The sequence below is a fragment of the Centruroides vittatus genome, unplaced genomic scaffold (genome assembly GCF_030686945.1).
Source record: "Centruroides vittatus isolate TY-2023 unplaced genomic scaffold, ASM3068694v2 contig_1777, whole genome shotgun sequence".
NCBI lineage: Eukaryota > Metazoa > Arthropoda > Arachnida > Scorpiones > Buthidae > Centruroides > Centruroides vittatus.
Genome location: NW_027121088.1, coordinates 742,472 through 760,242, shown reverse-complemented (window position 1 = coordinate 760,242; position 17,771 = coordinate 742,472). Strand labels below are relative to the sequence as shown.

The 17,771-nt window shown below is 24.8% G+C and overlaps 2 protein-coding genes across 3 annotated transcripts in view; both read right to left on the bottom strand.

Annotated features, from left to right (window-relative positions):
- Window positions 1-17,771, bottom strand: part of LOC136969360 (centromere protein F-like) — a 352,144-nt gene that overhangs the window by 199,651 nt on the left and 134,722 nt on the right. The gene's annotated exons all lie outside the window — the stretch shown is intronic.
- The window catches only part of LOC136969359 (cadherin-like and PC-esterase domain-containing protein 1), a 70,204-nt gene that overhangs the window by 29,850 nt on the left and 22,583 nt on the right, over window positions 1-17,771 (bottom strand). For both annotated transcript variants that reach the window (XM_067263487.1, XM_067263488.1), the window contains exons 2-3: window positions 14,469-14,551; window positions 6,141-6,289 (exon numbers count right to left, since the gene is read on the bottom strand). In XM_067263487.1, coding sequence (XP_067119588.1) covers window positions 6,141-6,276 — 136 coding nt within the window. In that variant the 5' untranslated portion in view covers window positions 6,277-6,289; window positions 14,469-14,551. The remainder of the gene's footprint in view (window positions 1-6,140; window positions 6,290-14,468; window positions 14,552-17,771) is intronic.

Here is a 17,771-nt window from a genome sequence, read left to right as displayed (position 1 = left end):
CATTTCGAACATTAATACTATAGGTTGCATTCCTCAAATCTTTCTCTAGTTGAACTAAACATTAATTATATTTTAAATAAAGAAAATAATATTTTTCAACAAGTTTATCTTCTCATCATTTTAAATTACATTCTCCTGATTGCCATAAATTGAGAAAAGTTTAGACAGCATACTTCAAAAATGCAACTTTCTCTTTAATAACTCGTGATACCTAGATGATTATCTAAGAAAATCTTTTTAATATTCTTAATTTATAAATTAAACTTTATAAATAAATTTTAAAAATTCACTATACTTTTGCCACTTTAAATTTTGCATTAATTATAGAAAGTATAATGTTAATTTAAATCGAACTTCTTTAAATTTCAGTCTAATGATGAACTCCATTTAGTTTCATGAAAGCTTTCAAAAATGTTTTCCAAAGCTTTTAAAGCAGTTTTAAAGAATAAATAGAGATAATTAAGTTTCTATCACGTTATAAACATGACTATTTTTATTCCTTCAACCATTTTTTACGAATTGTTTTATATAGTTTCTCACATACACACGGATCCTAATTTATTTAAATATTACTTTTGTAATGAGAACTGAAACTAGTTAGCTATTAAGATAATTAAACACTCAAATTTAGACGTGACATTCCAATTACTTTTCTCAAATTTAGTTTAGAAAATCTCACTTTATATTATTTTAAGAAATAGAATAATGGGTTCACATGATTCATAATAAATTATAGTTTTATATCTTTGTAACATGTGTAATGCTTTCTTGTTGATTCTTTATAAGAATTTTTTTATGTTATGTGCACCACTTTTAAGAAATGGTCTATTAAATAGTGTTTTCAATAATCTGTAGCTTTATTTTTTCCACGTAGAAAAGCTTGAAAGTTCTAGTATTAACTATTTTTTAATTTTTATAATTTCCCATTATTAAAGATCTGGAATGCTCCTTATCTCCACGTTCTCTTTGCGTACATCTTCTGATATTTATCTGTAATTGCGTTATATCGATGACCCATTCTCATTTTCAGCGAATGTATCATGTTTCATTAATATGTACGATGAGAATCCTATTGCTATTGGATAAATCTCTCTTTATCATTTAATCTGAAATTAATTAGAAACTATCTAACAATATTTTTAACGTAATTTATTGTGGAATTCCTCGACTAAACTCAAATATTTTTCTTAAAAACTTTATTTTATTAATTTTTTTTTTACATTTTAACGCTATGTCGAAAAAATCCCTTAAAAATCGATTTTATATGATTTTCGATTAATTTTTCATTGATAAAATATAATTCAATTTTAAAAAATCTCATCTAAATATCCAGTTTATTTTTCTAAATATTCCATTTTAAACTAGCTTTGTATCAGAATAACACGATGATCCTTCATAAGTTATCATGTTTGTATAGCTGAGATACTTGTAAAATGATGATTTAACAATAATTGAAGCACAATATCTCTTATATTATTACTAAAATTTGCATATTAGCTAGTAATAATTAATTTTAAAGTAATCTTCAAACCAATCTAAGCCATTCTCTGTATTCTACACGATATCAATAGTTGGCAGTCCACTAATCTTTAACTTCTTAAACATAAATTTATTATTAATATCATGAGATAAAGAAGATTCAATTGAATATTCAATAATAATAGCTTACTGAATTCTCAAGATACAAAAATTTCCATATCTGAGAATTTAGATAAATATATTAATTTGAAATCTAACAAAAAGAGGTATATTATTTAGATAAATTGTACATTGAAATGCCTTAAATCATGTGATAAATCTCAAATTTAATTACAGTTTTCTAATTAAATTTAAAAAATCATTTTACATGTCATTAGTTTGATGATAAACAAATTCGAAACGTGATGTTGAAGATAAGTAAAATTAATGCAACATCCTCTAAATATGAAGAGATGTTTCAATATTAAGAATTTTATTTTATTTTTTATTTTTTAATTTGAAAGATGAGAAATTTGAAAAGATTAATTTTCCGGATGGCTAAGAAAATTAATGATTCGGAGAATTATACAACAAACATTCAATACCCTTAGAGATAAATTGAATTCTATAGCATCTCTTTATATTGATTTACTATTGAAAGGTAAAATTAAACAATCTCAAATCGATTCTATACATAACCAACATAAAAGATTCAGTTTCTCTTTATTCGTTCTTGAAGAAGAAGACTTATTAAATCGAAGGTTTTAATTTATTGTATAGCGAGTACTTTGTCAATTCTATACAGTAATCAAATTTAGAAGCCATTTATGTCCTCATTTCGAATGCAAATTCTTGGATAATGACTATTTTAGACTCTTAATAAACATGGCAAAAACACCAAATTGTTAAAAGAATTTCAAAAATTATTCGTGAAATTAATAAATTTAAATCTAAAAATATTAGATTTATTCGCTAGTGTGGTTTTTCTAGAAATATCAGTGAGTAGAAAACCAAGAGGAAAGTGAGACAGTGAAGAAAAACATTTGAGTATACAATTAGAAGAAATAGTGAAAGAAGATGAAAGATAACCTGGAGAAGACTTATTAACAGCAGAAACTTATAGACCTATAAAATAGATCCTATTTCTATATATAATCTATATATAAATACTACATAGATATAACGACATTTTTTCTATCTTCTTCCATCATCTAATAGAAGAAGAGGAAGAAGAAAAATTCTATCTTTCATCTAATTAATAGAAAAGGAAAAGAAGAAAATTTTTAATAAATAATCTAATAAATTTTATTTAAAAAAATTCTTTTACTATTCCACCATCTTCAACGTAATCCGTTGATAAAAATACTAACGGAAATAGACAGAAATCTTTAGGATGTCTCGGGATATTTCTTTCCCAAAATATCTAAGAATTTAACATTAAATCTTAATTATCTCTACCCAATCAAGTCGTATCGAGTGCGATAAATCCTTTTGCCACTATCACAAAGAGTAAACTATCTTCTGAATCCTGAATGAAATTGGATCCTCCATTAATAAAAATGAGGCAAAAATCCTTATTTAGAAACCTATATCTACTCCAGGATTTGATGGAGTCATTAACAACTTAATCCTACTTCTTTCAAGGATATTATTATTCTTTCATTCCATGTAAATTTTCTTGTTCTGAAATAAACAATAACAATATAAATTAACGATTATTTTGTACTTTTATGACCTGTTTGAAAATTTTATTCCTTTAAAACAATTTCATTTCCAAATTTAATCTTTTCTCTAAGGATTCATAACAAGAAGATTCTCTCAACTCACGCATTTAACTTTTTCCTGGCAATTTAATGCACACTTTCAATGGCAAAAATATCGAGAATTTCTTTTTCCAACAATAAAATTCGTGGCATCCAATTTGCAAAGATCATTCTCTTCAGCTCTCATCGAATATGCAAATTAATCTTCTGTATCATTGTGTGAAAATATATGAACACCATCCTTTAGTTAACTCGTCAAGGAATAAAATCCTCATTTTAATTAAAAGATTCTAGAGAAATTGGGTGAGAAAAATCTCTCATAAATTATTAACTTGAAATCATGTATTTTCTTGTAAGTATGGCATCAAGAAATGTTATTAAATGTAAATATATAAATCATAAATATGAATTAATACATTTAAATGCTAAATTTAGATTAAAATCTTTAAAAACTTTTAAAAACTTGATAAAAGATGAACTTTACTTGATGTGATTTTTTAAAATTCCACAATCTATGCAATATATTTTTCAATTAAAGATTAAATTAGAAACAATAAATTTTTAAATTAATTTTATAATAAATTCTTTAAGCAAATTTTATTAAATTAGAAGGAAAAATAAAGCATACATTCTTAGAATTAATGTTTTTTATAAATTTTTATATATTTTAACAATATTTTTTCGGATTTTACAAAGAATTCTTTACAAGGAACCTAATCAAAAATTACACTTTACAAAGAACTTGACACTTTACAAGCAACTTAACGCGTCATAAGAAACATGATACTTTCAAGGCAATGAATAGGCTATAAAGTTTGGTATTGAAGGTGTTTGATTCAAATACAATCTAGCATATTGGCGTAAGAAAAACGTGTTATCATCAATGTTTCACGGCAAAATAAAATCTTAGTTTACGCGCTCGATGATTACTCTATATAAATTTTTCGACAAGATTTTGAAAGTGCACCCTTTATCTTTACTATAAAATAATGATTATTTTACATATTACCTATTTTTCTTTAAGTATATTAGTCAGATTGATGCCTTTTTTTTACCCATACTCAAGCAAGCCATCACTTGTAACAAGAAAGAAAATTTGATTTTTACTGGCTTTTATTATTTATTTTATTAATATTAATCGCATTTTAGTAAATTTTTATCATATTTTTTTTATCTAAAACGTTCTAAATATTGATAATTTACATTTTGTATTATAAAAATCCTTTCTAAAAAAACTTCCATCTTGAACATGGCTATCAGGACTGTGCCATGTTTTATACAAATTTTAACCTTCTATTATTCATGTTAATCGTATTTTTATCTTTAGAATTCTATATATTAATTATTTTGATATATAGATTCTTAAAAAAAACTGTAAAAATCCGCTCTCAAAGCTTCTCTCTCGAACGTAGATAACTGAATTCTAATATGTTTTATGCAAATTATAACTGTTAAAAACAATAAATTATTTAATTTAATAAATTTTTATATAAAAATGTATAAATTTAATGTTATTTTTCTCTATAAAAATGTCAATTTATTAAAGTAATTATTGAGATCTGTAAAGAGGAAATTAATAATTTTACAATAGAATTTCTATAAATTAAAGAATAAAGCTTATAAAATCCTTTTCAATTTAAACTTCAATTTTTTAAATATTTTAGTACATTGTATAAAATCATTCAATTTATTTTCTTTTAAGTTAGATATTTTCCTTTGTTTTTAAACTTTTAAAAGTATAGAAACAACCTTACTTTAACATAAAATAAAATAATAAATTTAAGAAAAATAATTAAAAAATGTATTTTTTTTAAAAATTTAATTCAATTTTATCAAAAATTTATTAAATTTATTTTGTAAATATACTATTTAATTTTTATATTTTTTATTTCTAGATAAATTAGTGACATTTATCTTCAATAACATATATATTATTTACCGAAATTTATAATATATATATATATATATATAACAATCAAACCTCAAAATAGCACCCTTTTGAATAGTGCTACCACGGAAAAAGCTCCAATGAATACTCGTGAACGGAGCTTATTCTTAAATATCAAATAAAGAATTCTTCAGTAACGACACTGTTGTTACTAAATCACGTGGGTAAACATCATTAATTTGAAGTAGTTTGGTTTAGCGCCACACTCGATTTAGTGCGAATTTCAGAAGCGAACAAATGGTGACGTTAAATCGAAGTTTTACTGTATATTTCTATCATGTTTATTATATATGTACAATTACACAAATCAATAAAGTGTTGTAAGACACATGCAATATTTACACGACGCAAATTAGCATTTTAATTATCTTAAAATATCATTTATTCCATTATTTGCTAATTAGAAACATTATACACTTTTTAAGATGTAGAACTTTAAATATTTTATTATTAAATAAGATATGAGTAGTTAAACTTTATATATAATTACCAAGAGAATATTTGATGTAATTTTAACATCAAAAAATCATTAATTTTTTGTTTAAAATATTATAATTTATAAACGTTTTTAAAGTTTTATAAACTTATTCTATTCTAATTAATTTTTAAGACGACTTTTTAATCATTTATACTATAACATTTATAATCCTCGAATAAATATGTTGAAAGGAGAATTAGACTCTATACTGTACTGTACGTATACATTATACAGTGTGTTGTAAATGCATAATACATAGTCCTGTATACAATATAGTGTATTACTTATATGGAATATATGCAGAAATAAAGAATAAGTTCTGTAATTTAAAAATAGTTTATTCTATTTAAAATCAATTTATAATGATTACTACTTTTGTAAAATATCGATCGTGCTTCTAATATCATCGATAACACGCTCCATTCTTTATTTATCATCCCTATCGATCCTTATCTGAATAGAAAGGTATGAGTTTAAGAAGATTCAGCCTTACCTGCCCCTGTCGATGTCACTTGCCACCAGGTGTTACTGAGATGAAAACTGATATAATAGGTCAAGACAGTAAAGCCAACAACCAGAAGGAACACTTCTCTCACCGAACGACATCTGAGTGTAGGGCGGAACCTCATTGAAGGGATCACTCTGTCAAACAAGAAATGCTTCAATATAATTGCCTAACACCACAAAAATACTCTTCTAACATAAAAGTATTTAAATTTAACTCGTATTTATGCTCCGGTATACAATTTATACGCTTTCAAATACACGAGAAGCATCGAGATATGGTACATTTTGTAACAGGAATCGATGATTGAACCCATTTTCGTATATCTGAAATGCATAATTAAGGGCTCTAGGGATCGCTAGAGATGTGAACCACATCTTAAAATCCACATTTCCGACCAATTTTGAACCATTCTATTGTAGGATGATGTAGAAGCAGGAATATGCCATTATGGGGTTTCCTGTCACGTTTCTCCTTAATGGCATAGTGTTGGCCATTCATTTTTGTTGTGGACAATGAATCTATTAATATCCTCTTCCATCTATTATACCTTCAAATATCATCATTAAATGACCTTATAAAGCTTCCTTATTTACATATAAGTTTCAATAATTCTATCGAAATATTAAATTATAGAAAGAATTTTGACTCTTACACTATAGATAAGATTAAACAGAAATTTGTATTCTTCGGTTGGGAGTGAAGTAATGTAATCCATCATTTGTATATGGATGCGATATTGTGTGGTAGTTTTATACCAGAAAAAAAAAATTTCTGACGTAAACAAATAATATTATTTCTGGTCGAATTAGTTTCGAATTTTATACAATTGTGTAGCAGTCAAAAATGTCTCATTTCTGTTTGCCACAATCATTTCTCACTTTCATACATCAAACGTGAATATTATATACAGTTATTCAATGTGTGGGAGGAAATATATATCATTTATTGTAAATATTCTTCGTGCATCAATCATTTGCAAACATGCTTTTATTCGGAAGTAGTTTAATCATCAATTCTTGAGTTTTTTCTTCTGAATTTTCTCCAGAATATATTGTTTTTTATGCGTGTACGCTCATATTTTTAGTTGAAGGTTTCTTTCTAAAGTACTGTACCTGTAGTTCTGTATTGGTTTATTGTGACAATCTTCCCAACTGGTGGTTTGTCATGATAATCTTCTCAATTGTAGTTTATCATGACACTCTTGTCAAATATTGGTTTATCATAACAATGTTTTCAACTAGTGGTTTGTCGTGGCAATCTTCCCAACTGGTGGTTTATCATGAAGATCTTTCCAACTAGAGATTTGTCACGATAATCTTCCCAACCAATGGTTTATCATGACAATCTTCCTAACTGATAATTCATCGTGACAATCTTCCTAACCGGATGATAACTTTTTCAACCTTTAGTTTTATCATACCACTCTTCGTAGCCATTAGTGATAAACGCCATTATAACATTCTTCTCACTTAAGAATTCTTTATGATACTTTTCCTTATTACTGGTTTATCATAATAGTCCTTACATTTAGTGGTTTATCTCGACAATCTTCCCAACTACTGGCTTATCTGACAATCTTTTTAATCAAAGGTTTACCATGGCAATCTCCTCAACTAATGGTTTAACATACGAGAATCTTCCTAACCAGTGGTTTATCATATCAAGCTTCTTAACTGGTACTTTATCGTATAGATGCTTCATTAGTAGCATTATATCATAGCATCTCTCAAGCACTGGTTTATTCTTTTATTTCTTAATCAAACTGATCGTTTTCTATATTTTCAAAGCGATTTTCAATAGATCTAGAGATCGCGACTCACCGGTTGAGAAGAACTGTATTATGAGTTCTTAATGTAGTTTAATTCCTCATTACTTTTAAAACAAAAATATTTATAAATCAATTTTAAAAAATATAATTAAATCTTATTTATCGATTTCCTTTAAAATTTTTACTAAGAATCGATAAATTTATTATATAATTCAACTTTAAATTCATATTAAAAATATTAATTCGTCAACGCAGATATATTAATTATTATATAAAATTTCGCAAATACAATCAAATAAATGTAATAAATTGTTAAAATTAATTATAATTAATATAAAAACTAATATAAATAAGTTAATGTTTTAACTAATTAATTAAATTAAGAAAAATACATTATGTTAATGAAAATATTACATTTAAAATCATATTTAAGAAACTTTTAAATAATTTTATAAAATATTTAAAATTTTTAAAAAATTATGTTTTACAGTTTAAAAATATTCTACATAATTCAATTTTTTAAATATAATTTTTTCATAATTTCATGTAAAAATATATTATTAATAAATAAAATTTAAACATTAAAAAAATATTATTTTTAACATTAATAATTCAATAAAACTTTAATAATTAAATTAGATTAAATTTAACAATTTTTTAAATAAATTTTAAAGGTCTAAAAACATTATCTTGCATCTAAAAACACACTTTTATTAATAATTAAAAAAGTATATTTTTTATTTAAAAAATTTTACATAAATACAATCATAGTCTCATTTAAATAGTTAATTTTCAGCTTTTTAAAAGAAAAAAGAATTAATAAATCTACTTAATCATAATAAATATCACTCATTATAATTAAGCACTTAATTTAAGAACTGTAATTAAACGTTAAATAATTTTTAATGATTTTAAAAAAATATGATTTTTTGTGTTTTTTTTTATAAAACACACAAAAAATGAAATTTTGTTTATTTTAATTTATAAACAAAATTTTATTTTTTTAAAGAAAATAACCCAAAAAATATACTTAATTAACTTAAATATCACTTATTATAATTAGTTACTTTATTCAAATAATTCTCATTAAACTTAAAAATATATATATATATATGTATATTTAAATGTTTTCAAAACAAAATTTAAACTTTTTTATATTATTTTTAGAAATTAGAATAAACAAATTTGCTAATTTTTTCAAGAAAAAGCAATTAATTGCATTTACAGTTCAATGATAATTTTTGAAATCAAATTGATGATTTGATTCAATATTTTTGAAGCTTTCAAAGAGATGAGATGCGTGTTTTCTTTCAAGAAATTAAAATTTTTTTTTTATTTTTACATTTAAAAATATGAAAAATAAATATTTTTAAATCTAAAGGGAATATAATTTCGAATTTTAAATTTATATTTAATGATAATTCAACAGATAAAAAAAAGGAGGTTGAGTAGAGGTTTTTTTTTTGTATAATTTTCTAAATTTTTTTTTGTATAAAATTATGCTAAAATCATTATAAATTCAATTTATTTAAGCAATTTATATACGTATATATATTTATATAGATTATTTTATTAATATTAGAATATTGATTATCTAAAAATGCATAATGAGAGCTGCTTGTAAAAAATACAAATAAAAGAATCGAAAGATGATTGTTTTCCAATAATAACATTTTTATTAATTTTTAGATACGTTTCAGAATTTAATTTTTTTCCTTTTTTTATTTTTTTAATGTAAATTGTGTAAATTTTTTGCTTGTTTCTTAATATTAAATTGTAATATAAGTATAGAAAAATTTATGAAAATATAAAGTATGAAACTAGAAAAAAAAATGTATGAAAATATTATAAAGTATGAAAAAACATATTAAAATGTAAAAAAATAAATGAAGATGTGAATTTAAAAATGTATAAAACATAGAAAATGCATTAAAATATGTATGACAATCAGGGCCTTGCTTCAGAGCTTGATATGGGACCCTGGATAGAGTGGGCCCCTTTATCCAATTTTTTTTTTAAGCAAATGAATTACGTAGAATGTTTCTTTATTAATAAAAACACACTCAAATATTTTATTTTTTGTTCGTAAAAATAACATTAATTTATAGGTATGGCTAGTCCTATGACTGTATTTACCAACAAAGAGTTGAGAGTCGAAGTCAATCAATCAGTATTCATTCTACTTTAAGTACCGTAGTACGTGTCTGATTGATTAACCTTGACTTCGACTCTCAATTCTTTGGTGAATACAACCGTTAGACTTGGTGTGGTTCTAAACTATAACATATAAGACGTCCTCCCTCCCTCTCCATCAAATAATGATGGAGACCCTAAACTATAGACTCATAAAATAGTCCCTAAGCTGCAGCGCGTTTAGCTTATGTGCAAATCCGGCCCAACTTACAGGGTCGTCGAGAGGGGGTAGTTGAGGATTTTTCCCCAAATACCCCCTCTCGACGGCCCTGGTGACAATATGGAATGAAGAGAAATGATCGTGCATTTATTACTCATAATTAGCATGTTAAATATATGGTAATTCATTCAGTTTACTTTTAGTATTTAGTTTTATTTTTATTTCTTCAATCAAAATTTTAAAATTTTAATTAAGTTTCTGTTAATCATGTGAAGTCGACACGTTTTGTAACATCCAATTATTTGATGAAAAAAAAAGTCAGTTTAAGGAAAAGTTTGATAAGAGATAATTAGCTTATTTTGCCACCCAATGTATAATATATATAACCACGAATCAAAAAACATTTTTATAAGAATATTTGACTTAAATCCTGATTTAGTAGACGTAATAAATGTCACTAAAATAAAGAACATGACATTTATTACAAAGAAAACAATCCCTTTGTTCTAACAATATTCAAATTCTTCAATTTTTGATTATATTAGTCCAACAGATCTTACTTTAAAAAATATTTCTTTGAAATTATTTTTCTAAGAAAATGTTCTCGTAAAGTTGTAAGATCTTGTAACCAAATGTTTGATTAAAAAAATAATAATAATAAAAATAAAGTGTTTAGTTAAACAAAGCGAAAACTTTGGGCTAAAAAATTTACAGTAAATTATACGATTTTTTAGAAAGTCAAATGCATTATTTAGTAAAGTTTATGGTTTTTTAGCTTAATCAAAGGTAAATTTTGTAGTAAAATAAATAATTTTTCAATAAAATATAATTTTTTAGATAAATAAAATGCAAATTTTGTTTAAAATAAACAATTTTACAGCAAAATCAACAACTTTTAGAACTTTTTCGCTAAGTAAACTGCAAATTTCAAAGTAAGGTATACAATTTTTTAAAGAAATAAAGTACTGATTTTATAATAAAATACAAAAATTTATAGTAAAACCCAATTTTTAAGTAAATTTGAACAGTATTTTTTAGTAAAACAAACAATTTTCTGGAGAGAAAAAAACTTTTAAGAAACTAAAAACATCATAAATAATTCTAATTTAATTATATATTAAATGTAAATAACAAGATCGAATAAAATCAACTAAAACAAAAAATAAAATATTCTGTAAAAAAAAGTAAATTATTATTATTAATATTAATATTACTGGTCAACCTTATATTATTATATAAAAAGAAATAAAATATATTATTATTTCTTTAATTTAAAATAACTTTAATAAAAATATTTCAATTCTAAAAAATATAAAATAAAATAAAATTTTTACTAAAAAATTCACAAATTCGATTACTTTTGGTAAATTTTTCAGGAAAAAAGCTATTTGTTATAGTAAAATTATGACTTTTAGAGAAATAAAATGCAGATTTTGCAGAATAATAAATAATTTTGCAGCAAAACATAAATTTTTTCAGAGAAATAAAGCACTAATTACACATAAAAAGAAGAGGGAAACACAAATAAATATTTTATTTATTAATAAAAACGTTTTATATTTATATTAAAGCATTAAGCAATAAAAATTTATAAATTATCTAAAAGAATAATTTTAGATCCCAATAAAAAGCATTGCAAATGATTTTCATAACCAAATAATAAAAAAAAAACATTATGAATGAAGCTCTTGCCTAAATTGTTAGTTATTTATTTAAGAGCTCTTGCTACTGATGACACATAATTTATGAGGTTAGTGAATCTATTTTGTTGAGAATAAATAAAATAACAAAAATATATATAAAATAAATCATCTATTTAATAAAATATTAATTAAACGACTTAATATTCTATACTAAATCCAAAAAAAATTCATTTAATCAACTTGTTAGGACATATAAAGGTAAAGAGTAAGTGCTCAGTAATAAATGGAAAGAAAAAAAAATGTATATTTTGTAATAAAACAAAGAATAATTTAATGTTAAAATATTCTTTAAGGTAGACGAAATATTCCCTTAAGTATTTTCATAATATGTCCCTTTTCACACACCACACGAGAGATATTAAGGCATAGAAGAGCCTCAAACCTCAAGAGCTCTTGTTAAAACATGTTAAAAGGTTTATACATTGAGGCACAGAACAACCTGAAAATAAAGGTGTGTGACAAAGAACATATTATAATTTTTTGAGAGTGTTTTCTATCCTAAATAATGTATTAATCGTATTTATCCTGGATTTTTTTACTAATAATTTGATGTGTTTTTAGACGAAATATAATAACAATAAAGAAATTCATTACTTCTATTAAGAGGATATTTTTGGATAAAAGAAATGATAAATTTTCTTGCATCAAAACAATAAAAAAATCATTTAGTAAATAGCAAATTATTACAATTTTGTTGTGCATTAAACATAATTATCTTATAAAATATTTAGATAAATTTATTTTATGATTGTGTATTTAAGTAAATATACAAATCTTGTTGTTTTTTTATTATTTAATGTTAAGATAAAAATATATTTTTTTTAAAGCAAGAGCTTTACAAATAACTAATTTGAATCGATATACATAATATTCTGTAACGCCATTTTAGAAGGATTTCTTTTCTATATATAGCAGCCTATAAATTATACTTACGGCTATAAAATTGAAGCGCATTTTCACAGGCACAATTTCTATTTAGAGCTATAAAGTTACGCACGTTTTCGAAGATACAAATTACACTTACAACAATCAGTTGCAAGTACTGTACAATCCGCGTTTAAACATACAAAATTATTCACGTTTTCGACGACACAATCTGCATTTAAAACAGAAAATCCGAATAGTATAATCAACGTACTATCCACATTTAGAACTACAAAGTTACGCACATTTTCAAAGGCACACAATTAGCATTTAGAGCTACAGAATTACAAACGTTTATGAAGGCAGAAGCAGCGATTAAAGCTATAAAATTACACGTGTTTTCAAAGGTACCACTGCAATTATAATCACAAAATTACGCACGTTTCCAAGAAACGGTAAACAATTAAAGTTAAAAACACACAGCAGATTTTCAAAGGCACAATCTGCAATTAGAATTATAAGATTACGCTCTTATCCGAAGGCACAATTGGCATTTAAAGGCATAGAATTACGAAGGTTTTTCTAAGAAATTCGGTACTTTAATATATATTGATTATTTACTAAGTTAGTCATTGATAGGAAGAAAGGATTTCTAATGCAGATTACTCCGTTGAATTGATGGGAATTGAATTAATGTAGCAAAACAATGAAAATCAAGTAACTAACGATCCACCGAATAACTTCGATTAAAGAATAAATCGAAGGGCCAATTAATGGAAGGGAGGGATGCAAATAAACAATGAATAGATTCATTCTGTTTCAAAATTGTTTCATTAAATTCATTTATTGTAATGCATTAAACATATATTTGCTTAATAATTTTGCGTATTTCCGTATCCGTTTCCAGCATATTTTTGCTAATATTTAGAATTTCTTTTGGAAAAATTAAATAAAGAATTTAAGTAAGATAAAGTGTGTTTTTAAAAATGGAGTTTTTATAAATTTATATTACAGAAATTATAATTTTAATGTTTAAATATTTATAAATTTTAAATTAAAAATAAATGGTTTCAAAATCTAAAAAAATCCTCCAATTTTTTACATTTTTTTAACTTTCTCGAGTAGAATATTTCTTGAAAAAATGAGAAGTTACTCTGATTTTCTTTGCCTTTTTCCAGGATTCAAAAATGTTAAAAATATAGGCAATATATTTGATCATTTTCGAATTTTTCTGATTTTCTCTGACAATATTTTGTGAGAGAAAAATTAGGAAAAAAATAATCCAAGCAACATTTTATCATTTCTTAAAATAAAAACTTGCTAAAAAGAATAACAAAAGCATTTTTTCCTTTGATTTTTCTAATTTTTCTCTAGCAAAAATACTGTTAAAAAGTCAGAAATTTCAAAAAATTATATTAAAATAGATCATAAATTTATAGAAGATATTATTTTAAAGAATTACAACACATTTAATCTTTAACTTTAATCATTATAAACATCATCTAAGATATAATTCACTTCTCTATATCAGAATTTAAGTTAAAAAAAAAAAAATATAGATAAAAATAAGATAAATGACGTCCTATATCCACGCATCCATCAAAGGAAAACGTGAGAATACTCACCACAAGTAATCCTACTTCCGTCGTAGGACCTTAGTCAATCGTTTTCTTTCATATTCAAATCTTGTATCTTCAACAATTATCATCTAAAAAAAGAGAAAAAGAGGAAAATTTATCAAAAAGACTTGCTTTCAATTATCCCAGTGATACTGTAGGTATGGCAGTTCAGTATCATACCTTCACTAGAAGACAATTATGGAGTAATTTTATGTGTAAAATATTAACTTTTTAGATAAAAAGTATTTTTAAAAAGTTATTTATCATTAAAAACAAACTCACAAAATCATTGTTTAAGTATAGAAAAAGAAGAAGCTTATGGCTTACTTATCTGAATCTACTTCAGACTCATTCTGTAGGAAAGATAAAGGATGTTTATCTTTAAGGAACGATGTTTATTCTAAGAAAATTCCTTTAGCATTTTCAATAAATACATATTCAATCAAAGTTCCTGTTTAGAATTAGATTTTAACTAGTTAAATATTCATTCGTATACTGAATAGGATTTTATTTTTTCAAAGAATGTAGACATTCCATCATGAAATTTTAATGTTTTAATTATTTTATATTAATAAATCTGAATTTTTAATAATTTACATATGTATATTTTCGATATTACATATATTAAAATTAAAGAAATCAATATTTTAAGTGATAAAATTTCTATAAAAAAAATACGGAAGGTACCACTTATATCGAGCGATTTTCAACACCGTTCTCATCATTTTTCTTCATTTTAAAAATTTCCAATAAATAAAAAATTACATTTTTAGATGATATTTTATCAAAATAAATATATAAAAATATCTTAGAATATTTGAATTTTTTTGTTTTTTTTATATTTTACTATAAAATGTTTCATATCTCCATACCGGAACAAATATTTTCTTTGACAATTTATGATATTATATACACATGTATCTGAAATAGAAAGTTCCATTTTTTTTTGATATTCAAAAAAAATCAATATTAAAATTCCGTACACGATATAGAAAATATCATTTTTCACTATCAAAAAATTCGTCTTAAGACTTTAAATATTTATAACTTAATCATCAAACATGATAAAAATGTAAACATGTCAATGAACGAACAAACATCGAAAAAATCTAAAAATATTTATCCATAAACATTACATTAAAGAGAATTTTTCTTTTTTTTTAGATAATTCAAAAATTCGATAATAAATATTTAATTTTGTCGTTAAAATTTTTAAATTATCAACAAACTCGAAGGATTGGGTTTACATACGAGCTAAACAAACTATAATTTAAGCCCCCACGCTTTTAAATTTATTATTATTTAGTAGAGGGCACGCTCGGGCCTCATGCATTTATTATTATTTAATGGAGCTGGAGGGCCTCTTATATTTTAGGGCCACAACAAATCTAATCTAAAATCTGACTGTGGAAAGAGTAAACGTATCGGAATTCATAAAGAAACTTCTCTTTATATTATTACAATCTTCAAAATTTGAAAATTTAAATACTTTTCTTTTAGAAAATAAAAAAGTTTGTAGAATGGGCCATAAAGACGATTTCTTTTTTAAATACTTTTCCATCTTTCGCACCAATTGGAAATGGACGTGTCAGGTTAATCCATCAAATTTAATATTACTTCAGCACAATGCTTCTAACTGTGACAGTCAGACACGTTACATCACTAGCGTTATTTCTTTTGCTTGATTGCTTAACAATCACATGACCCTAAAGGCTGGTAAGATATTATCTGATATAAAAAGATATATTTTCAGGCGGAAAAATGTGTAAATGATTGTCTTTTTATCGAGTTTTGGTAATATTTCTATGAGGATAAACATTCTAATATGATTTCTGGTGATTAAAATACATGGTTAATTTTTACAATAAACTTTATTGTTATTATTTTATAATATTTTAGAAATTTCTATTTTTAACATTTTATTTAAATTTTTTTTCATGTTTCTCAAAGTATTTAATCCAATTTCTTTGAACACTTCCATTAAACATCATCATCTGATTTATCAGATTCACACTTGTTTTTACATTTTAATTACACTCAGTTTTAATAGAACAATGATTAATATCGTAAATAAAGTATTTAATAAGAATCTCTTAATATAATCCAATTAAATAAGCCCAATTAATTAATTAAATACTATAAGTTAGATTATAATGAAAGTTTCTTGTATTCATATGACATATTCTAAATTGAATTGACATAAAGTTGTATAATTAGACACCACTGGTTGCTTGTAGTAGTGAATCAGGACGTAAATCAAAAGACCGATAGGAAACATCGACATTTCGATCGAGACGATTGATTTTCTGTACAACTGCAACAAGATCAGTCCTTGTTTGACGATGCCAGGTGTTGTCATCATCGGTTCACAATGGCAACTACATTGGTTTGCTCTCGTCCGATTCACTCGAATTTTATACACTTTATATGAATTTTTTAGAAGATTTATAACTATAAAGTACATAAATATAAATTTATGATGAGAAATTTGCATATAAACAATATTACTTCGCAATATTGACCATTGTTTCAATGGTAACGACACGATTTCTCGCCACTTTAAATATCATTTTTTTTTCAAGTTTTATATAAATAAATAAGTAGAAATATTGTCGTGAGATATTTAAGACGTGTATTATGTGTCAAATGTGATGAAACATTTATATATTCTCCCTAGATTTAGACGTAGCAAAGAAGGATTTGCAGGGCTTGGTTCATCTGACACAATTTACATGCTGGCAGAAAAACCTCCATTCCAAAGTATTAGAGTTGCTCAGACCTCGCATTTACCATGGAATGAATGTTGTAATGTGTTTCTGTCTCTCCATTACTGCTGATCCTGGCTTTCTACACCTAAGCACTTTACATTGGAAGGCTCTGACAAGCCGTCACGAGACAATTCTGTATCCTATTGGAAGAGAGTTGGGGATGGTTCCAACAGCTGGCGAGCCATCGTTATACTTCTATTCCATCTCCATTGAGCAGCGTGAAAAGATTGTTGGTTTATTTATTGAGTAAACGGCAAAGGGATCAGGACCCGAGGACACAAGTCGATAGCGTTCTATTATTCATAGCCAAGTAGAGCTGTGACACATGAATAATACAACAATTCACCGTTGAGGGGCCTTGAATAGTAATGACGTCAGACAGGAAGTAACTATCCGCGTAGCTTCCGGTCCTTAAAATCTTTTCAAAAGAAAGTTTATAGTATCTCTTGACCCGTTGTGAGAAGGGGGTTCGATTCTCTTTACAAACTCTCCCATTCTTATCATCATAATTAGAGTCGCGAATCCCTTAAGATTTTTGAGT